The sequence below is a fragment of the Microcaecilia unicolor genome, chromosome 14 (assembly GCF_901765095.1).
Source record: "Microcaecilia unicolor chromosome 14, aMicUni1.1, whole genome shotgun sequence".
In the NCBI taxonomy this organism is placed as follows: Eukaryota; Metazoa; Chordata; class Amphibia; order Gymnophiona; family Siphonopidae; genus Microcaecilia; species Microcaecilia unicolor.
In genome coordinates, this window is record NC_044044.1 from 37,528,590 (window position 1) to 37,552,194 (window position 23,605).

The 23,605-nt window shown below is 45.5% G+C and overlaps 1 protein-coding gene across 1 annotated transcript; it reads left to right on the forward strand.

Moving 5' to 3' along the window:
* Positions 1-6,301: 6,301 nt before the first annotated feature.
* SELENBP1 (selenium binding protein 1) lies at positions 6,302-23,335 on the forward strand. Its single transcript, XM_030187567.1, is given in 13 exon segments — positions 6,302-6,404; positions 11,294-11,347; positions 13,383-13,495; positions 13,668-13,853; positions 14,243-14,363; positions 15,836-16,018; positions 18,079-18,257; positions 18,487-18,565; positions 21,445-21,568; positions 21,747-21,831; positions 22,624-22,742; positions 22,832-22,931; positions 22,933-23,335. Coding segments are annotated over 13 exon segments (1,410 nt in total). The 5' UTR covers positions 6,302-6,400; the 3' UTR covers positions 22,996-23,335.
* The last annotated feature ends 270 nt before the right edge of the window (positions 23,336-23,605 follow it).

Genomic DNA, 23,605 nt, shown 5'->3' on the forward strand with positions numbered 1-23,605 from the left:
ATTCAGATATTTCAGTACATATTTTGCATCAACCTTCTTGCAAATGAAAAAGGGTGTTTAAAGAAGGAGACCACAAATCTATCTGAACTTTTCTGAATAGCGATGAGTGGGAGCCTTGGGAAAGGGAAAGGGAGGTTTAAGTAAAATAAATAATCAAACAACCAGGTTCAAAGGTTGCCAGAATGGCCAGCTCGGTTCCAAACACCTTTCTCTTTAGGTCCAAATAGGGGTCAAGGATCATCAAGCTGACAGTAAGTTTCACCTCTAACTTGCTTGTTGAGTCATAGTAGCATATATCCAAATGGGTCAACAGTGGAATCACGACTCCCCACCCCACAGCAGAAACTCAGCAGGACTGACCCCCCCCCCCCCCCCAATGCCCCACAGTAGAAACTCATAAGAATATAATTGGGCTTGGAAGAAACGCAGCTGGAGAGAGCAATGGCTGGGGGTGGTGGAAGAGGGGGGGATCTCTAGGCTATACAAAGCACTCTTGTTACAATCACAACCCATTCTATACTACACATTCAGATGGGACAAAATATTGGGGGTTTCTTATGAATACTCACAGTGGGAACGAGTGTTTGTATCTCTGCTTAAAGGGTCAATTTCTTATGCTCTGATAGAAAATGGCTATAAAATATTGTATTGTTGGCATTATACACCACAGAGATTAGCTAAAATGTTTAAAGGGGTATCGGCTCTCTGTTAGCGTCAATGTGAAATGATAGGAGATATGGTTCACATCTGGTGGACCTGTCCCCATGCTCAACAGTATTGGGAGAGGGTTGTGAAATTGATTGCCAGTGTAACGAAAATAGATCTTCCCATGAAAATGGAGCATTGCCTTCTACATATGCGGCCTCAGGGTACTAAAAAATATGCATTTCAACTGGCCACGCAAATACTGGTGGCCAGCAAATTGGTGCTGGCGGCGGCTTGGAAGCAACAAACTTTGCCGGGACTACGAGTGATCCTACGAAAACTGGACTATATCCAGCTGATGTCTAAGCTAACAGCAATGCGACAAGGTCGCCTAATAGTGTATCATCATGTTTGGGATCCATATACTGAGTGGTTGGCGCAGCCTGACCCTACCTTGCCAGTTGTTTAGGGGGGAGGGTGGGGGGAAGGGGGACATACAAAGGGGTTAAAGAGTAGCAACAAACAAAGAGTTTGATATTTGCAGTTGGAAGTATTTGTATTGTGTGTTTGCTTTCATTGTTGTATGCTATGTTAATACTCAATAAATATAAATAACCTTAAAAAAAAAAAAAAGAAACTCATAAGAATATGAGTAGCCATACTGGGTCAGACCAATAGTCCATCTAGCCCAGTATCTTGTTTCCAACAGTGGCCAATCCAGGTCACAAGTACCTGACAGAAACCCAAATAGTAGTAACATTCCATGCTACAAATCCCAGGGCAAGCAGTTGCATCCCTATGTCCGTCTCAATAGCAGTTTATGGACTTTTCCTCCAGGATCTTGTGCAAACTTTTTTTAACCCAGATACGCTAACCGCAGTTACCACATCCTCCGGCAAGAGTTCCAGAGCTTAACTATTCGTTGAGTGAAAAAAAATATTTCCTCCAATTTGTTTTAAAAGTATTTTCATGTAACTTCCTTGAGTGTCCCCTAGTTTTTGTACTTTTGGAACGAGTAAAAAATTGATTTACTTCTACTCGTTCTACACCACTCAGGATTTTGTAGACCTCAATCATATCCCCCCTCATCCGTCTGTTTTCCAGACTGAAGAGCCCTAATCTCTTTAGCCTTTCCTCCTACGGTAGCAGTTCCATCCCCTTTATCATTTTGGTCGCTCTTCTTTGAACCTTTTCTAATTCTGCTATATCTTTTTTGAGATATGGCGACCAGAACTAAACACAGTACTCAAGGTGTGGTCACACCATGTAGCAGTAGAGAAGCATTATAGTGTTTTCGATCTTTATCACCATCCCTTTCCTAATAATTCCTAGCATCCTGTTTGCTTTTTTGGCCACTGCCGCACACTGATTTCAGCATATTATCTACAATGACACCTAGATCTTTTTCTTGAATGCTGACTGCTAAGATGGACCTAGCATCAGGTAACTATGATTCGGATTATTCTTTCCAATGTGCATCATCTTGCATTTGCCCACATTAAATTTCATCTGCCATTTAGTTGCCCAGTCTTCTCTACTACTACTACTACTACTACTTAACATTTCTAAAGCGCTACTAGGGTTACGCAGCGCTGTACAGTTTAACATGGAAGGACAGTCCCTGCTCGAAGAGCTTACAATCTAAAGACAAATGTACAGTTAATCTGATAGGTCCGACAGATTGGGGCAACCTATAGGTTCGAAAGGTTAGGTTCCGAATGCAGCATTGAAGAGGTGAGCTTTAAGCAAGGATTTGAGGTCTGAGGTCTTCCTGCAATATTTCACAGTCCGCATGAGTTTCTTAAATAGTTTTGTGTCATCTGCAAATTTAATCACCTCACTCGTCGTTCCGATTTCCATATCACTTATAAATATGTTAAATAGCACCGGTTCCAGTACCGATCACTGCGGTACTCCACTGTCCATCCTCCTCCATTGACATTGAGAGAAATTACCATTTAACCCTACCCTCTGTCTTCTGTCCACTAACCAATTCCTAAGCCACAATAGAACCCTGCCTCCTATCTCATGACTCTTTAATTTTCTCAGGAGTCTCTCATGAGGAACTTTGTCAAACATTTTCTGCAAATCTAGATACACTACATCAGCTGACTCACCTTTACCCACATGTTTATTTACACCTTCAAATAAATGAAGCAAATTGGTGAGGCAAGACTTCCCTTGGCTGAACCCATGCTGACTGTCCCATTAGACCATGTTTGTCTATGTTGTCAGCAGAACTGGTACCCCCCCCCCCCCCCCCCCCCAATGCCCCACAGCAAAACCTCAGCAGGACTGATTCCCACCCCCCCTCCAATTCCCTACTCAGAAACTCAGCAGGACTGATCCCCCCCCCCCCCCACACACACACACAACACACCCACACACTGCTCCACTCTACAGGATTTTGCACATTAGCTAAATTCTACACCAGCTTCTAAGTGAAGGAAGCAGGAAATATGGCATTTAGCATTTATCTCAAGTTCCCCAACTTTAGTGGCCATGCTGTAAGCAAAACATGGAAAAGATATTAGGAACCTTTCCAAAGTATGTTAAAACCTCTGTGCTTCAAAAGTGTAATTGATGTACCTTGTGTTCTGCCAATGTTAGTTTCTATGTGGTATGTGAGGTATGCAACCCCTCAGGTAGAGCTGCTGGGTGCCCCTGGGAACGGGCTGGGATACTGGGAGTATAGTGCTGGTTTATTGCCAGTGTGTGGAGGGATAACTGGTCTGGACTGGGTGAAGAATCGGTGCCTGGTGTCTGCATAGCTGGAAAAGTGCATGTGAGGGAGATGCTGCTAAGCAGTACGCTCACCAACTCCCTGCAGATGTCTGAAATCCCTCCTGGCCCATCCCAGTCACTCCCATATCCCAGCCAGAATGAGGACTGCAAGCTTCCCAGTGTGGGCTAACAGCAAGCAAAGCCCAGCAGCCATGGCCAGTTTGTGATGCAGAGGCTGCTGAACTGGAGGTTGGGCTCTGGTGCAGCTTTACCTGCACCAGATCTGGGTGCTGAGCTTCAGTCCCCTGTCCCCATCCCCATCCCCCAGTGCAGCTGAGACCCTTCTACTAAAATACTTGGCATCACTCTGATAACACTTTTATTTTTCCATTCTCATGTCTCTAAAGTGGTTTCTTTACCCTCAAACAAATACGCTCTATCCAGTCCCTCCTTGCACTCCTTTCTTCTTGATCTAGTCACCTCCAGATTGGATTACTGCAATTCCCTACTGGTTGGTCTCCCTTTTTCCCAAATACACAGGCTTCAACTAATACAAAACACCGCCATTAAACTCCTTTATAATGCTAAGAAATCAGATCATCTCATTACTGAGCAGCGGTTCCTGGTTACTCTCTGTCCTCAGATCCAATCATCCGGGTGGCCTTCATTCTTGGCTGGTCTTATTCCTTACTCTTTGTCTTTTTTTCTAGGTGTACTTGGATACTAACAGGTCATCCTGCTTCAGCGTCGTTGCCCCCATCCCTTGGAACAGTTTGCCTCTTGGTCTTAGGCTTGAATCCTCCTTTGATAAATGCAGGTCTCTTCGTAAAGCCTGCTATTTTTTTTGTTGTTGCATTTGTACCCTGCGCTTTCCCACTCATGGCAGGCTCAATGCAGCTTACATGGGGCAATGGAGGGTTAAGTGACTGCCCAGAGTCACAAGGAGCTGCCTGTGCCTGAAGTGGGAATCAAACTCAGTTCCCCAGGACCAAAGTCCACCACCCTAACCACTAGGCACTCAATTTCTCCCTGGCCTTTCCAAATCCTTCTGATTCGACTTTCTAGCTGAGTCTTTAATCTGAGACTGTACTAAAAGCAAGCAGAGCATCATTGTACCCTTCCTCGTGTCCTTTCCACCCCTCTTTTTCCTTCTATTTAAATTCATAACCTTTCCCCATCCCCTGGTGCTCCTTTTTGTGACAGTCCCTGTCTATCGCTGTTGTGGTTTAGTATTTTCCCCTTTTATTATGGAACCACTTAAGGACCACTGTTATTCAGACGGGATATTTTAAATAAAATGAACATGAATATTAGATTCAATACAATGTTTGAACTGAAAAGATTCTGCAGCTGAACTCCCTGGGGCTCACTTCTTATCCTGGCTTTGCGAATGTATAGTTTAACATTGAACTTTTCTATTAATAGCCCCTTGTCTCAGAATTTGATTATTTTAAAACTTGTTATACTTTATGGAATGAAAGTTCTTGTTTATTGTTATCTCTGGGGTAAATGTGCTTATTTACATTTTCACAGGGTTTAAGATAGACTAGGAGAGATGGACTGCTTTGGGCTCTTTGTGAGAAGAAAAAGGCAGAATGAATGGGGTCATTACTGCTGGACTGGGGGATCTGAACAGCCTATATTTTACTTCTTTAAGGCCACAAATCTCTTCAGGCTGTCTGTAAATTTAAGAGAACGGGATGGAGCTTAATATACCACCTTTTTTTGTGGTTACAGTCAAAGCAGTTTGCACATTATATTCAGTTACTTATTTTTGTACCTAGGGCAATAAAGGGTTAAGTGACTACCCCCACCTCTTATCTGAAGAGGCTTTCTCCCCCTTCACACCATTTCCACCCTTCCCTCCAGACACCCCCCCCCCCCCCATTTCTAGAGGCTTTCTTCCCTTCACACCACTTTCCACCCTTCCCTCCAGACACCCCCCCCCCCATTTTAGAGGCTTCTCTTCCCCCTTCACGCCATTTCCACCCTTCCCTCTAGACATTCTCCACCATCACTAGAGGCTTTCTCCCCTTCACACCATTCCAACCCTCCAGACATCCCCCCACCCATTCTAGAGGCTTTCTTCCCCTTCACACCATTTCCACCCTCCCTCCAGACACCCCCCCGCCACATTTCTAGAGGCTTTCTTCCCCTTCACACCATTTCTACCCTTCTCTCCATTCTCCCCCCCCCCCCATTTCTAGAGCCTTTCTTCTCCTTCACGCCATTTCCACCCTTCCCTCTAGACATTCTCCCCCATCACTAGAGGCTTTCTCCCCTTCACACCATTTCCACCATCCAGACATCCCCCCACCCATTTCTAGAGGCTTTCTTCCCCTTCACACCATTTCTACCCTTCTCTCCATTCTCCCCCCCCCCCCCCCCCCCCCATTTCTAGAGCCTTTCTTCTCCTTCACGCCATTTCCACCCTTCCCTCTATAATTCTCTCCCCATCACTAGAGGCTTTCTCCCCTTCACACCATTTCCACCCTCCATACATCCCCCCACCCATTTCTAGAGGTTTCTTCCTCTTCACACCATTTCCACCCTCCCTCTAGGCATTACCCCCCCCCCCCCCATCTCTAGAGGCATTCTTCCCCTTCACACCGTTTCCACCAATCCCTCCAGACATTGACCCCCAACCTCCTTTCACAGACACTCTTGCCTCCATTTCCACCCCGCTTCCTGTTTTCCTCTGTGTACTACCTCTATCCCCTTCTCAGTCACTCTCCCCTTCTCCCCCTGCCCTGGCCCTCCTCCTTCTCGGGTTAATGTGAAGCGATCGGTCTGACTCCGGAGCCTCTCGGATCGCATCTTGAGGGGCTTGGGTGTGTAAAAATCCTATTCATGACAGCTGGGGGCTCTTCGCATTTCAAGTGCTTTGGGAGGTGCTTTGGCTGACAGGTCTCCCGGGTCCCTCCCCGCTCCTCCTCCCTTCCCTGATATCTATATAGAGAGACGCTTCCTCGGCCAAGTCCAAGAGCACATTTCCTGAAGCTGCTGAGCGAAAGGCACCGGGGACGGAGACATGGGTAAGGGATCGACTGCCGGGGAGGGGGTGTCCGGTAACTCTGGGGACACAGACATGGGTAAGGGATTGGGTTCTGGGGAGGGTGTCCAGTAAAACCAGGGACAGAGGCATAGATAAGAGGTTGGATCCTGGTGAAAGGGTGTCCAGCAAACCTGAGGTAAGGAGGGAAATCACCAGCCAAAATCCTGATCCTGGAGGGTGGGCATAAAAAAAAAACCAGGAGGAATCATGGCACAGCAGCCCATGTGGCTCTGGTATCTCTCTGGCTCCCACTTTTGCATGGAGGTATCTCCTGACCCAGGGAATAGGACTGGGGTTAAGATGCCAGGAAGGATGTCACCCTTTGGCTTTCATCTCCCCATCCTCCAAAGAGCAGGGGCTCAGGAATGTGGAAGCTGAGAGTTGGGCAAACTGTGCTGCTTTAATGAGACACTGGAGCAGGGATCCAATAAACCTACTGCTCCTGGGCTCACTCTGTCTACTTGGAAGAAGGGAGAGAGGGGAGATAGGGTAGAGACATTTAAACACCTGCAAAGAGGAGGCAAAGGATGAAGGTGACAGGGGACAGAACTCAGAGGTAACCCGAGGAAATGCTTCATCATGGAAGGGTGGTGAATTCGTGGGGATGAAATTCAAGAGAGCTTATCTCTAAGGCAGCCATAGGGAGAGTACGATGGCTTGGATGGGCCACATGGTCTTATCTGCCTACATTTTTCTGTTTGTGTTCTGGGTTGGTGGACTCGACCTGCCTGAAGGGTGTCTGCAGCCTGGGCTCTAAATGTGCTTTTCAGTGGCCCCAAGAAGGAAAAGGGCAAGTTTGTTCTTTGCCTGCAGATAATGTACTTATATTTCCAAGAAAAGCCTGAGATGCTCTGGCTAACTCAAAAATATTTTTTGGAAAAAAAGGGGGGGGGGGGGGGGGGGACTGACAATGAAGCAAGAGTGTGGCAGGTTCCTGTCAGTAAAAGTACAACCTCAGACAAGTGCAGGTACTTTCTCCAGAACAAGATATCCACATTTCTTCCTATCTGGAGATGGTTTTACTATCTTGTTTTTCAAGTTTCAAAACTATTTATATCTCTGAGCAGTACATTTTCAACTGGCCTCATTTTATGCAGTAATGTTCATTGATGGTATTAGCAGGAGCTGATGTCAAATGTAAACTCTACTACATCTAGCCCTGAGGTTGTGAAGGGTTGCATGACCCACCCAAGTTCACCATCCCTTCTCTTTCCTCTGTCGTTACAAGTACAGGAAGGACAGAGGAAAGAGAAGGCACATCTCCCTTCTCCTGATGTAATTAACCCTATGGACTCTTGAAGCTGGAATTCATTGTCAGAGATTGTGGTGAAGGCAGTTAGCTTAGCAGAGTTTTAAAAAGGTTTGGGCGGTTTTCCTAAAGGAAAAGTCCATAGACCATTATTAAAATGGACTTGGGGAAAATCCACTGCTTATTTCTGGGATAAGCAGCATAAAATTTATTGTACTTTTTGGGGGGATCTTGCCAGGTATTTGTGACCTGGATTGGCAACTGTTGGAAACAGGATGCTGAACTTAATGGACTTTTTGGTCGTCCCAGTGTGGCAATACTTATGTATTTATGATCTCCAAAGGCAGAACTTCACACTTATATGCAGAGAACTGGGGTTTCAGCTGTCAGCTATTGCTCTGGTCTTGTGGCTTGTGGCTCAGTGTCCCTGTCCTGCAGTGCCAAATCTGACAGCTGTACAGGGCCTTGGAGCACAAGGAGGGGTAAGGGGTGAAAAATGCCTGCTTGGCACATACAGAATGCAAGCCTAGTGCTGTGTCCCTCTGAAGACAGGAACCCTTCTGGTCCGAGGGAGAGGCTGGCCCTAGGCTTAGGGTGCCAGAGCCGTGCTCTGCTATGTGAGATCCAAGCAGCGTCTGCCTTTCCAGGCCCTGTACTGGATTTTGCAACAGTGGTGGCTGTCAGCTGAGATAAAGATGTTTGTCAGTCCTCCAGAGGCTAGCTCCCTTGCACGTCCTCAGGTTGCCAGTGTACATGGGGTCTCTTACACTTCCTGGTAAGGATCCTAAAACCCAGCTGGCATGGGAAGCTCCAGGACAGGGCTGGGGAGCCAGGCTCTGCAGGAATGGAAGGTGCATGAAGGAAGAGTTTTCTCCCCACAATAAATCATTTTCCAAGCTGATCAAAGCCACTCAGAAGTGTATTGCCTTTGTCCTTTTTGCCTACAGTTTGCTGAGTGGCCCAGAGCAGCTGGCAGTTGTACCTGGCAATGGGTTGTCCTGTTTGTGTCCAAGCTCCGCAGCTCCAGCATTAACCCTTTCCAGTCTAGCCATATCCTGTGCTTTGGCCGGTTTGCTCACTACATATGTTCTGCCTGTGGTTTAGCTACAATGTCTGTAGGTCATGTAGTGTTCAGTTACAGAAAGGCTTGGCACACTCTTGAGGTATGAAGCACGTAAACCTCTCTGAAGCGGAAATTGTTATGGCTGCTGTGCTGAGCTGCCTCATTAGGACGCTGGTTTTCTGCTGTTTTAACCAATAGATTTTAGAAGGTAGAAGAGGCGAAATCCTGCAGGTCAACTCAGACTTTAAGCTCACAAATGGGCAAAGTGATTTCTGGATTTCCAGCAATAAAGGCTTCTGGTTGGGGTAGAGGGTGGTGCAGGGCTGTGGCTTTGAGCTCCTCTGCCCTGGTGAGGGTTATTCAGGGAGTACAACACTGGTCAAAGTCTGTTGCACTAGGACAGAGGTAGAATGGGACAGGGAATTTACACAGAGGAAGAAGGATTGTGACTTTTAAGGATTCCTCTCTACTCTATAACAATTTATACCTTGGGTGTGCCCACAATTACCCTATAAAGCTAGGCATAAACAAAACAAGTCCCATGGCTGTGTGAAACTGTAAAGGTGTGCCTGAAGGGCCCCACTCTTGGCAGGGTTTTAGAAAGAACTGGGATGGAATGTTTTATTTATGCTGATGAGATGACTCTGTAGCTCCCCATCCCTGGTCCCACATTCTCATAAAACAGATGCAGAACGTTACATTAATATTGTAGATAAATGGGGGTCTAGCCATAGGTTAAATGGAAATGCTGAGAAGGCTAAGTTTTTCATTGCCGCTCCTCAATTTCAATCTCTGTGGCATCGGAGTCGGAATATTAACATGGCCGACTTTCCTTTGGTTTCGGAAATGAACGTCCTGGGAGTGATATTGAATTAGCACTTTTTCATTCGAAAAGCATGATATCGCTCATCTTGTTAAAAAGAAATGTTGATCTGTATAAGACACTTGCGCCAGATCTGTAATTGCTTTAAATCTCTGACACAAGCATTAATCTTAAGCCAACTAGATTATTGCAACTCTTTGTACGTGGGTTGCAATTCTTTTCTATTGAGAAGGTTGCAAACATTGCAAAACACAGCAGTGAGGTTGGTTTATTCTGTGGGCAATATGAGGGACCAACACCTCTCTTATTTAAAGCTCATGGTTACCTGCTTATGCCAGGATTAAGTTCAAGATTTTGTACACTGTTATTTACCTCCCTGTTGCATATGTTCTCTTATCATCCGTCTACTTCAGAAATACTGTCAAAACTACAAGATCCTCTTGTATTGCATTTCCCCTCTTCCAACGGGGGTTTGTTATTGGAGCATTTGGAAATCAGCTTTCATGTACTTGTCTGCTCGTTTTTGGACTTGCCTCCCAAAAGAACTTAAGATACCTAACATATAGTAACATAGTAAATGACGACAGATAAAGATCTCAACAGTCCACAAGTAAACCTGTCGATTTACTTGTGTTATAGGAAACACCTGAAAATATCTGAGTTAAGCTTCCTCTGTTTTTTTTTTACTAAGTAGTGTGTTGATTCAGGGGCAGCCAGCCTGACCATTAGGCCACCTGAGCTGGGGGCCTCAGGTGGCACTCTTCAGGAGCAGCATCTCGGGGGGGGGGGGGGGCTTCGCGGCATTTTATCTCATCACGGTGACGTTCCAAACCCAGCAGCGCAGTGATTCCCATATGCTGCTCTGCAGCCGCCTGAAGTAACTTCCGTTTCGCCTCAGGCAGCCGCAGTACAAGGAAGAGGCGGGTGCCACCAACGGCAGGCAGTGTATGGGAATCGTTGCCAGGTATGGAACGTCCCATGATGAGGTAAAACGCCCGGGGGGGGGGGGAGCGGCATCTTGGCCCGGGGGAGGCAGCATGTAAGCTCCGCCTCAGGCGGCATCTTGCCTTGGGCCAGCCCTGGTTTTGATGTAGTATTCTCTGGGTTGTTCCGGTTCTCTTGTTCGTAATCCCGTCAAGATGACCGGTTTTCGCAGAATATAAGCATTCATATCACTCACTCCTATCTTTAGGTGATTCTCTTAGGTGTTAGTGCTGATGGCCAGACGCATAGAACTCGTCCTATCTTTAGGTGGTTAAGAGCTGAATATCACATTTAACTGCATAAGACATAGCCAGCTGCATAAAACCAAATATTCAGTGCCGATGTCCAGAAATGGCTCAGCATGAAAATCTGGGGGATACGCCAGCGGAGGCTACAAAAATTGCTTATTGTCATTGACTGAACATCTACTCCTAAAGGAATGTAAGTGTAAATCTTAAGCCATGGGTGGGTAAGTATACAGAGCGTCATGGCCAGGGTGTTGGGCCTCAGCCAGTTCTGAATTAGTGCAATGCTGTAAAGAGAAACAGACTCGTCTCTCTCCCTCCCCCCCCCCCCCCCCCCCCCATATGTGGGTCTAGGCCTGAAACCGCCTGTTTTCTGTAAAGTAACTGTCTCTTGCTGGAATTTGTCCACCAGTCACATCCTTACTCCTCTTGAGCAGTGGAAAGCTTGAAGGGGAAGGTCTTAGCTTTCAACACTCATTCTGTGTGTGATTTTTCTCTCTTTAAGCAAAGCACGGTGAATGTGGCCCAGGGTACAAGACCCCTCTAGATGCCATGAAAGGTGAGTTGTGATTTCATCATTTATGAGTTATATTCTGGCCTTTTAGGGAACCAGTACAAAGCAGATCATTAGAACACTTACAGTACAGGGTATCATATAAAAAAAAAATACATAACAGCAGGGAAAATGATCATCTTAATAAACTGTGTAATATAAATCATAAGTCAATAGATAAAAAATACAGTCTCTGCTAACAACAAAGGAACTTCAAACATTCCTAGATCTCATAACCTCTACATGCAAAAATAACCATGTCTCCAGCTTCTTCCTAAAGCTGGGCAGGAATTACAAAGAACAGGAATCATTCATTTCTGCCAAGTAACACGTTGAAAGTGACTGGCGGATGGCCAATGCACAATGAGACTCCTACTGAATCGCAGTGACCTCATGACGCCATAACCTCATGCATCAAATCCTGACAGCCAAAAACCTGAAGGGATCTGAAAACAGATCAATGGACTAGCAGCCAGTGCAGGGTGGGGGTGGGGGGAAGAGAAGATCTCCTGACAGTTCTGCAACGAGTTTAGTAACCAACCGAAGGACCTTTTAGGGAAAAACAGATGTTTAGGACAATTCTATAAGCCAATGTATGATTGTGGGCGCCAATAGGGTGTGTATTACAGAACATTAGAACATCCCTTCATGATTTGCACCAATAGGGTATGTATTACAGAACATTAGAACATCCCCTCGTGATTTGCACCAATAGGGTGTGTATTACAGAACATTAGAACATCCCCTCGTGATTGGCACCAATAGGGTGTGTATTACAGAACATTAGAACATCCCTTCATGATTTGCACCAATAGGGTGTGTATTACAGAACATTAGAACATCCCTTCATGATTGGCACCAATAGGGTGTGTATTAGAGAACATTAGACCATCCCCTCGTGATTGACACCAATAGGGTGTGTATTAGAGAACATTAGACCATCCCCTCGTGATTGGCACCAATAGGGTGTGTATTACAGAACATTAGACCATCCCCTCGTGATTGACACTAGTAGGGTGTGTATTATAGAATGTACGTACTCTCGTGATAGCATAATTGAACGTGATGAGTGAAAGCACTAGGCTGTATTCTGTAACCAGTGTGCAAGTGGCAGGGGGTGCACAGATGGACATGTCGCCAAGTGACATGTACAAGTTATTAACACTATCAGTGTGCATATTGTTCGGCACACCTAGGCACATCAGCTTACACCAGCCATTGGCATGATGTGAAACAGTGGACCTTCCTGCTCTTTTGGAGAGTGGAAAACCTATTTTCAAGCGATTCCGAGGACGCTGGGGGAGGTTCTGTTTCTATAACGAGCAGAGGCATCATATGAAGAATCCTATTAATTTCTGCCACTCATTCCCCCCATACTTCCATGCCAAAGCATCCTGGGTTGTGAGCTCTTGGCTCATAAGATTATGAACTGAAAATGACAGCTTTATATCAAACCTCAAACTGCCGTTTAGAGCAGTCTTATATATTCTAAGTTGTTTCAAGACCACCAACCCGTTCTGTGATCAGACTGATTGTTCTGGTTGTATTGCTATATTATTTATTATATACCCCGCTTTAATCGTTGCCCTTAAGTGATTTATCAAATAAAATAACCTTGAACTGTAAAATAGGATGTGGAGGTGAACCTCTAGGGCTGCCTTCAAAGTAGCTCTTTCAGACCTGAAGAAATGATTCTTTGTGGGCTGTAGTAAGAATTATCCGAAGGTACTTGATACAAATGTTGGAGATCTTGGGGCCGTGTGAAACTGAACCTTGTCTCTCCAAGGTTCACAGCAAGTGCCTTTGGCCCAAGCTAAGAATTCCCTAGCCAATGTTGTGACGGTCTTCAGATCACCTCAGCACATAAGAGGGAAGGAAGCAGACCTGCTGCATCTGTGTCCAGGGGACTGAAACTGAACACATAGGCGACAGCCCAGGATTCAGTCTTCCATGACTAGTAATCCATTTTTTTTTCATAGGGGGTGGAGAGGGTTAAGGGGTCTTAATTCTGGTTTTGAGCTTATGATCTTTTCATGTTAAGGTCCCAGAGAAGAAATTGTGTACCTGCCCTGCATCTACAGAAACACACCAGTGAAGAAACCAGATTATCTGGCCACGGTTGATGTGGATCCCAAATCTCCAACATATTGCAAGGTACTCTCTGTCCCATTTCGGTAGTGAACTCTTTCTCCTCGATCCCCACTTAAACCTCTCCTATCACCTTTTGTTGTAGTGCTGGGGTAGTTGGAGTCCCAAGTGAGGGTGTTCTGGTCAATGTTATGTTAACGCCAGGCTCCATGACTGACGCCCTCTGTAATCCCCCTAGGTGATCCATCGCTTACCAATGCCCAACATCAACGATGAACTGCATCACTCTGGCTGGAATAACTGCAGCAGCTGTCATGGGGATCCCACCAAGAAACGGGACCGTCTAATCCTGCCCAGCCTCATCTCCTCACGCATTTATGTGATAGACGTGGGGACGGACCCCCGTGCTCCGAGGATTCACAAGGTATGCCGACAGAAATAGCTCCTGTTGGCCCCCACTTTGGACTGTGCAAGGCTAGTCAAGGGAAGACTAGGTAGCTTCTAGTCCACGTTTAATGTGACTTTCTTCTGCCAACCTTTTAAAATAGCTATGCTTGTCGGTTTCCCTGGTATGAATCTGAATACAATGTCCACCTATAGAAAAGATCTGAGCTTGGGGAAGCAGGAGTGACCTGAAAAGTGTATTTGGAGAGTGACTCATTTTTATCAGGGTTTGGCCTAGCAAGGACTGTATTCCATAGACCTCCTCTATTGATAGGATGATATTTTATGCCCAAATGCTGGAGATATACGATTAGAATGAAATTTATCCACTGTTTCTTTTCTTCCATCATCTCCGCTTCCCCCTCCAAGACGATTGAACCTCATGACGTCTTCTGGAAGTGCAACCTGGCTAATCCACACACATCTCACTGCCTGGCAAGTGGAGAGATTATGATCAGCACCATGGGGGACCCATCTGGAAATGGCAAAGGTAGCGGTGCAGAGAGCTGACTGTCCCTGCTTAGTGGGGTAGAGAACATGCACAATGGGCATTTAAGGATTGTTACACGAATCGAACATAACAGGTTTAATAGTACCCATCACTGAAAGTTCTCAATGTTGTGAATGCCAGCTAAACTACAAGGAACAGCTCTGGATTTTTTCAGCTTAACCTTAAGACTGATTGGTGGTCTGTAGTCTGAGGGCTCCAGTTCTGGTTTTACAGCTTGTCTATTAAGCATGTGCGTGGGTCAAGTGATGGTAGCTGAATATATTGAAGCGGGCTAGACGCCGATGCCATTTTATTTATTTATTTGTTACATTTGTATCCCACATTTTCCCACCTATTTGTAGGCTCAATGTGGCTTACATAGTACCGGAGAGGCGATCGCCAACTCCGGTATGAACAAATACAATATGATGTTGAGGTAGGGTAAGGTTCATGTGGTAGGACCTAATTACCTCACTAGTTACTCCCATCTCTAGATCATTTATAAATATGTCAACAAAACAACAGTCCCAGTGCAGACTCCCGGAGAACCCCACTGTCTGCCTTTCTCCATTGAGAATACTGACCATTTAACCCTACTTCACCTGCAATGTCAACTACTGAACTTTAATGCAATACCACTTGATTTCTTCCACGGAAAAAAACTTGTACACTTGACTGCTTAATTTACTTTATCATGTACGAACTTTAATACCACTGTCAGGCTTATTTTCAAAGCACTTTGGGAGGCTAAGTTCCATAGGTTTCTATGGAACTTTGGGAGGCTAAGTGCTTTGAAAATATGCCTCTATGTATTTCTTGATCCGGAATTGGCGATCGCCATTAGGGTACTATGTAAGCCACATTGAACCTGCAAATAGGTGGGATAATGTGGGATACAAATGCAACAAAATAAATAAATAAAGGAATTTTGGATGAAGGGGAATGTAGAGAGAGTTAATACGGACCAGGATATGAAACATTGGCCGTGTTGGTGGTCGGTCTGATGGATCGAAGGCTGAAGAAGCTAAACACTAAAAACGGTTGAATTTTTGAGCAATTTAAAATACTGTGATATTGATGGTGACTGTGCATGAAAGTTAGAAATTTGAGATTTCTAGAAATATGGGACAGCAGTGATGAAAACTGCGGTAGTGAGTTGTTTGGCTCACTTCAATGTAACCACTTCAGGAGGTTCCCAAAAACATAGAAAATGTATGCTACAAAGATTGATTTCTACGGAGATGGAATGACGTTGGCATTATAATATTATATTAATTATAACACTATAATTTGTTTGGTATTTCAGTGGAATAAGATCCACAACATTGAGAACATTCAATGCTGGGTATCATTATGTATTTGATCTAAACCCTGCAAATTAAAGATAGCAACCCATTCATTTTGCTTTATTAGCAGTCAGGGAGGTTACAGCTTTGACTTGTCCTGGGACTGTCCCTTTTCTCTGCTGTTAGGTGGATTTATCTTGCTGGATGGAGAGACCTTTCAGGTGAAGGGGACGTGGGAGAAGGAAGGGGAAGCCGCTCCCTTCGGCTACGACTATTGGTATCAGCCTCGGCATAACGTAATGATAAGCACCGAATGGGGAACCCCTAAGGTCTTGGCAGATGGCTTCAACCCGAAAGATGTACAAGCTGGTAAGACCACTTCCAGGGAGATCCAGGATGCTTAGAGGAACCATGTGGTTGGATAGATCTCACAAAGATCCATGATTTTCTTAATACTTTATTTATTCTTCAGCAAAGAGACAAATCGTTACCATACAGCCAAAAGATACAAAATACGTAAGTGCTCTATGGGAAACATTCAAAGTAAACAGAATTAGGAACTTGTGAACATATTCATAATCACCTCAGAACTTTACCAGCCACCATAGGACAACCCCCAGTTAGACTCTTATCCGCAGGCTCATAGGGTTAATTGTTTACTTTGCTGAATTTCCAAACTATACTCAGTAAGTGAGCTTAAGCGCATTCCCTGTCTCACATTCCCAAAACTCCACATCTATCCCCATTGCTGTACTGAAGGAACATGATCCTAAAGCCAGCGACGGCCTGGTTGGGACAGGTCGGCATAGCCAGACCAACAGATTTTGGGTTGGCCCTAGGCAACACGTGGTGTGGGCACTAAGTGTTCTCTCCCACCACACACCAAAAAAATTATCCCAGCTTGGTGGAAAAAATGTCTTTCTTTCCACCTTGGCAATTCTTGCCAGCAGGCATGCGCTGAAAATTCGAGCATGCGCAGGTGCTTGTTAACGTGGAGAGTTAGTTGCGTTTCAGTTAACACCCGGGGGAAGGTTTTCAGCTTGGCAGAGGCTTGGGATCCCCACCAGCTACCACTAAACGTTGTGGGCCTGAGTCCTAATGTGGTGGGCCCCGGCCCACCAGGCTCCACTTGTGGCTACACCACTGGTTGGGACACAGGACTGTGGGGCTCATTTATGACACTAAAGGTTATCTATGGGCTCTTTGTTCAGTCTAAGGGACACCCTTTTACTAGGGAGGTTCCTGACACGGCAACCAAACCATCTGCAGCCCAACATGGGTGCCAGCGGTAGTTCCACCCGGTTACCGCTGGGTTAGCGCAGGATCCCTTAGCACCACCTCGATGGGTGATGGTAAGTGCTCCCCCGCCTCCTGAAATGGTCACATGGCCGTTTCTCTTTTCGGCCTTTATACCCTCTGGGTAAAAGCGGCCCTGTCCGTGTGGCAAAAACGGCCGTTGCCGTTAGCGCCAGGGCCCCTTTACTGCAGCTTAGTAAAAGGGTCCCTCCGTGCTTTGAAAAATGTGCCTCCAAGTAACTTTGAAAGTCTGAATGCTTTGAAATACCCTCAGCACGTCTAACGCTCCTCTGTTTGGGGCCTGTTTTGTTCCATCCTGCCCTCTTCCAGTAACAAGCACGTTAGTAAGACTCCCTCCTGCCTTTAGAAACAGTTGATCAATCAAACAAAAGACCAGCATTGCTGCTAATGCTTTGTACTAGCTAGATAAATATTGAAATCAACGAAGGAAGCGTTCAGAATGTTCATTCACTCAACTCAATGTCTTTTCGACTGAGGACACGTTAGGCATGTTTGGAGTTTAAAGGGTCCGGTATTCGGTCAATGTGAGTAAACTTTTCTTGGGGACCTGAGTGCAGTTAATATCTTGTTGAATTGCTTCTGAACTTTTTGTTAAGAGACACAGGATCCTGTTTACTAAGCCGTGCTATAGGCTCACTAGCGTTTTTAGTACGCGCTAAATCCTAGAGACACCTTTAGGAATATATGGGGCATCTGTAGCTTTTAGTGTGCATTAAAAATGCTAGCCTGGGGCACTGTTGATTTAGATTTTCACACCTGGTTTGGCATGGGCACGTTGGTAGCCCAATGAAGACAAACTGAAGTTATCACTCCTGACGTGTCCTCAGTGAAAAGTATGCTGAATTGTGAATAAACATTCTGAGGGCTTCCTTTGTTTATTTCAAAATTTACCTAGGTAGTTCATAGCATTAGCAGCAATACCGGTCTTTTTGTTTGATGGATTTTTAGGGATTTTATTTCTTTCTGGTGTAGAACCAGTTGTGCATTGCACACAGCCTTCCACCCCAGCACTGGCTGCATATACACTAAAATGTGTACAGATGTGTCCGGACAGAGGGGTGCTCCAGAAATCAGCAGTTCCTGCACAGTTGACTTGCAGAGATGTATTGCAGGACACTATGGCCATCACCTTCACGTATGGGATTGGACCAAGCACACCCGGATCCAGTCGATTGATCTCGGAGAAGGAACCATCCCACTGGAGATCCGCTTCCTACATGACCCGGATGCTTCGGAGGGTTTTGTGGGCTGCGCACTCAGTGGCTCTGTTTTTCGTTTCCATAAGACACCGGTAAGAACGTCAAGTGCCCTGTTTTCTTGACAGTGACATTAATGAACAGGGATTGTTCTCCTCAGATTTCCCTTGTGGACTGTGGACGTGTCCCTCAGGATGTGGGACCTTCCTTACACCTTGTCTGTGAACCTGTGAGCTGGATACATGTAGCTTCCATGCTCTAGGGGTTTCCATGTGGAGTTTCTGTGCTGTTGCCTAACAGACTTTCTTCTCTCCATGTAAACAGGAAGGGAAATGGGCTGCAGAGAAGGTGATCCAAGTGCCGAGCAAGAAGGTTAAAGGCTGGGCGTTGCCAGAGATGCCAAGTAAGTGGCTTTAGACAGAAAGCGTCCCAAAATAAATCTGTTTTTAAGACTAGGTCTTTTTTTTTTTTTTAATCATTTTTATTGGTTTTACAACAATCAGACCAAGCATGACATACAGTTGGCCAATATCATGAGAAATGAACCTAGAACAGAAACTTTATCAACAGTTGGCTCCAAGATAATAAACTAGGCATTAAGAAGGCAACTATGGGCTAAAGGTGTGAGAGAGGACCAAAGGATTCCCACACTTGACTAAACCTCTTTCCAGTCACTGAATCCAACTCAGAAAACTCTCCAAGGTCGCTTGCAAAATTGTCAGTGATCTCCGTTGTGCAAGGGTGGGTGAGTCTCTGAATAACCAATTTTGCAATATACATTTCTTACCCAGCAATAACGCACATCGTACAAAACCCAAAAATCCCAGTGGGGCAGGGCGGGAACAAGCGATTTGGCCAAACAACATACATGGAGGCGGGTAGGCTTGGTCTTGTTTAGCTGATGGGGAGAGAGAAGGTGACTCTGTTCCATTGACGTTTGACAGCTGCAGAATTTCACTTGTCTGGTCCTCTTTTATTTTTTAATTGTTTCAGTACAAGTTTGTTACTTCGCACCCCTAGGCCCCAATGCTCACAACTCAGCCATAAACTCAGCCACAACTCAGCTCACAACAGCGCCATAAAAAATACCGGCAAAGCAGTGCAGAAGAAAACGCCCTAACGCTCAATGCTAATGATTAGGTGCGCTCATAGCGTTGGGAATTAGGAAGTTCAGCGGAAGGATTGTGCTTGGTGCATGTGGCAGAAGAGTTTGCCGGGAAGCTCGGCTCCAGTGTGCATGTGCCCGGTTAAAAAACCTGAATGTAATCACACCATTGGCGTCTGTTTCTGTGGCCAAAATATAAGCGTTAAAAACTTGTTTTTGTAGCTTGGATGCTTATATTTAGATGCAGGGAAGAGACACCAAGGTGTGCTTTCGCTTGGGTCCTGCTGTTTCTCACGACCAGGGCTTGCACGGGCTTCCTTCTGCTGCCAAAAGCAATCAAGCCTGACATATTTTGCAGAAAAAAATCATAAGAGAATCATGAGAAATCCTGTCTTTCAACATGCTAACGCCTGCTCCGACCTGGCATTATTTTTCGCAGCAGTAAGGCAGTTTTGCTTTGGGCGCTGTTTTCTGAGCATTGGGGAGGAATACAAAATGGCCTCATTTACATGAGCTGGACGACATTAGCACGCTGCTTGTGCTGTTCGTCTGCGTGCTCCTTTGTTCCCGCACTCCAGACCTCTGAACATTCTGCGCAGGTAAATTTGGGCAGCCGCATTTTCTTTTCAGCATGGGGGTCCGAGTGCTCTGTAGAATTTCCACACCGCTGCACTTTCTTTCCTCAGGTTGGTTAAGATGTTGCTGCTCGAAGCAGTTATGAAATGACATTAAAACCGGTAGAGGAGGGTTTAGTCCGTTCAAATCATGCTATGGCCTGTCTGGAGCTGGCGCCGCTCTGGATTTCATTAGGTGCCTAATGACGGATGTATCCAATGAGGAGAAGCCCAATAAAAGCTGAGCTGCTAATTGTAGGCTCCTAAGTTAGACTCCTGAGCGTCAATATTCATCCAGCTGTGGTGAACATTTTGCTGATCGCCGCCAGTGTGATTCCTCTATATTCAATGCCAGCCATGTCCGGGCTTCAGCATTGATTATCTGTTGGGTTTTTTTTGCAGAGATGGCTAACACATGGCTGGTTAAGTCAATATTCAGAGTTGAACTGGCCACGGGCTGCCACATAAAGACGGAACTGACTTTTATGTGGTCCTGTTCATGCGGTTACCCTGGTCGGTTAAGTGCACTTAACCGTCCAAGTGGCGACACTGCCCCCCCCCCCCCCCCAGAACATCCCCAAAATAGTCGGCTTTCATTTAGGCGTTAACTGCTCATCTCTAGCAACGATGAGGGTAAAGTGATGCTGAAAATTAGCGCATAGCCCTGAAAAAGTGATTTAACCAGTCAGTGGCCGATTCTGACCAGTTAAATTGTTTTGAATGTCAACCTGCTGGATTTGAGCCCTATTTTCAGCCAAACTTAGGGGCATAACTTTTCAGCTGAAAATTCATCTTGGTTTAGGAGTTTAAAAGTTATGCTGATAAATTGGAACCTGCCATTCGTTTAACTGGATTTGCGAATCTGAAAACCTCCTAACTTTTTCCCCTGCCCTAAATCCGCCCCGTTACCATTCACTTTCATGTTCCTAAATGTAGGAGTTTATTTATTTATTGGGGGTTTATTAACCAACTTTATGAAGAGATTCAGCCAAGGCATAAAACTTACAATTTTATTAACAGCATAACAATAGTAAAATGACCCAAGTGCAAACACAGATACAATGAATGAGGTCAACTTGAAAACAGCAAATTGAAACCTCATAATAGGACTACCTCTTGGAGAAATTTTGAGCACAAACCCTAATACATTTTCAGAGGCCAAGTTAGAAACATAAATCCTTTGTCCTTCTATTTTACCTTCTGCACGTCTATAGCACCATGAGCTGGACCGGCAAACCTAACTGAAGTGTAAAACCAGACTCTGCGTAGGACAGGAGGGCAGGACAGGACAGGACAAAGAGTCCCTTTTGGTCACATCCATACCTCATACTGGAATAGTCCAGGTTGGCCTTGTTCCAGCAAGTTGCACCAGAATGAAAACTGGGTGCAACATCAAACACAAGATAGCTTATGCAAACCTTTTGAAGCCTGAACCTGTTCTTGCATTGCACAAGGACCCGCTCTTTGTGCATCAGGATCCAGAGGCTTGCCACAGACTCCTCCTGTCCTATCCTAGAGTGGTTCCCAATTGCAGAGCTTGATGCCTTGCCTCGCCCCCTGCAGGTCTCATTACTGATATCTTGATCTCGCTGGATGACCATTACCTCTACTTCAGCAACTGGCTGCACGGAGATATTCGACAGTATGACATATCGGATAGCAAGCATCCAAAGCTGGTGGCGGGCAGGTGAGCCTATGAGGCCTGGGGGAGGGACAAGAGATGCATGGAGGACCATGCATTAATGTTGGATTGCTCTAGAGAAGTTTCAGATAGGCTGGAAGACCTCTTGGTGGTCACATGTCCTTTGATATCTTGTGCACATGGGGATGGAGAATTCTGACCTTGGTCTGGTTATGTGTTGCAGGTGTTTGTGGGAGGCAGCATGTGAAGGAGGTCCAGTCGTGGTGGTGGGAGAGGAGGATTCCCAGCCACAGCCTCTCATTATTAAGGTGAGTGACAGGTTCTCGATCACTCTAGAGTCTGGTTTGTCATTCTTGGTTCTCAGGAGCCTCCAGTGGGACAGGTTTTCAGGATACCCTTGATGCAGTAGCGGCCCTACCATTAGGCCTCATGCAGCACTCTTCTAAGGCCTTCGGCTGAAAGACTCAAACCATTTCAGTACAGTTCCTGGAAGACTAAAGATATGTAAACAGCTTAACAGTATCTGATGGTCTAGAGCATCAAATGCGGCGGAGATATGAAGAAAAACCAATAAATAGCTTTCGTGCTGATCTAATCCATGGCGCACCTCATCCAATGTCGCCACCATAAGAGACTCAGTTGCAGAAACTGTACTGAAATGGATCCAAAATTGAGACACAGATCAATATTCCGCTAGTTGCAAGTAAACGAGTCCTTTCTATAATTTTAGCCAACACGGGAAGTACAGAAATTGTCACGAACATGAAAAAGGACATTATAACCCAAGGTAGAAATTCTTCTAGAAATGTTTCATTGACCAAGGAAGAATTCCCAATCAATGGTAAGGAGGGTATTACTGCACTTATCCATTTCTCTGAGCAGTTCAGGATGGACACTCATCCCCCAATAAACAGTGAGCCTACAAGATTTAAAATAAGACCTAATTTCATCCTCACTTACAACCTCAAACTCCTCCACCCCTTCTAGAGTCATCCTGTGGGGAAAATTAAGAATTTAATTCCAGAGGTACACACAAGTTATTAAGCAGGGAGCCTTCTCCTCTGAAATGACTTTGAGATTGTCTTTTTTTGTTGTTGCAGGGAACAAGGATACAGGGTGCAGCACAGATGATCCAGTTGAGTTTGGATGGGAAAAGGCTGTACGCTTCGACCTCCCTCTACAGCGGTTGGGACAAACAGTTCTACCCAGATCTCATCAAGTAAGATAATGTGTACAGCACCACCGTATGTAGGATGAAGTTGACGGTCTGTGAGGAACATAAACTGGTTTCTTTCTGGCTAATTGTAGGCACGGCTCGGTCATCGTGCAGATTGACGTGAACACTGAGAAAGGAGGTCTGACGATTAATGAGAACTTCCTGGTTGATTTTGGAAAAGAACCTGAAGGCCCCTGCCCTGGCCCATGAGATTCGCTACCCTGGGGGGGACAACTCCTCTGATATCTGGATCTAAAGTGCACAGCACAGAGGTGGGATGGGGAGATTTAAGCGGTCTTAAATCTATGTGCCACAGTGCCTTTGATTTTCTGTGCATACTTCCTGGGTGACTCTCCTCTGGGTCACTGCCGCTCGGTCATGTGCGCCGTTGATTACAGAATTATCTGTTAGCGTCACATTTTATGGGGCTTCCTGGTGCCTTTGGCGGCTCCCCCTTTAAAACACCTTCTAGAAATCAAGTGAGCAGGCAGCAGTCCAGAGAAAGTGATCACATGAGCACTTAAATTCCTGCTTACAATCAGATGATGATTAAAAATCTGTCTAACTCGAAATAATAAACTCTTCTGCTACCTGTGTGTCATGTTTTGTCTGAAATGGTTTAAGCAGAAAAACTCTCCCAACGGGAACCAAGTCTGGTGCTTTTCCCATGGTATCTACACAGACCTGGAGATGGCTACTTGCTACGAGCAAACTGTCCTAGATACATGAACTCTGAGCTGGAAGATAGGCAGCACATCCCGTTCACAATCTCGCAAGATCACGAACGGGTGGGTCACCTGTGAGGTTTCAATACACATGCGGTGCAGCTGCACATCAGGGGAAGAAGGTAGAGTGATGTGAGGTGA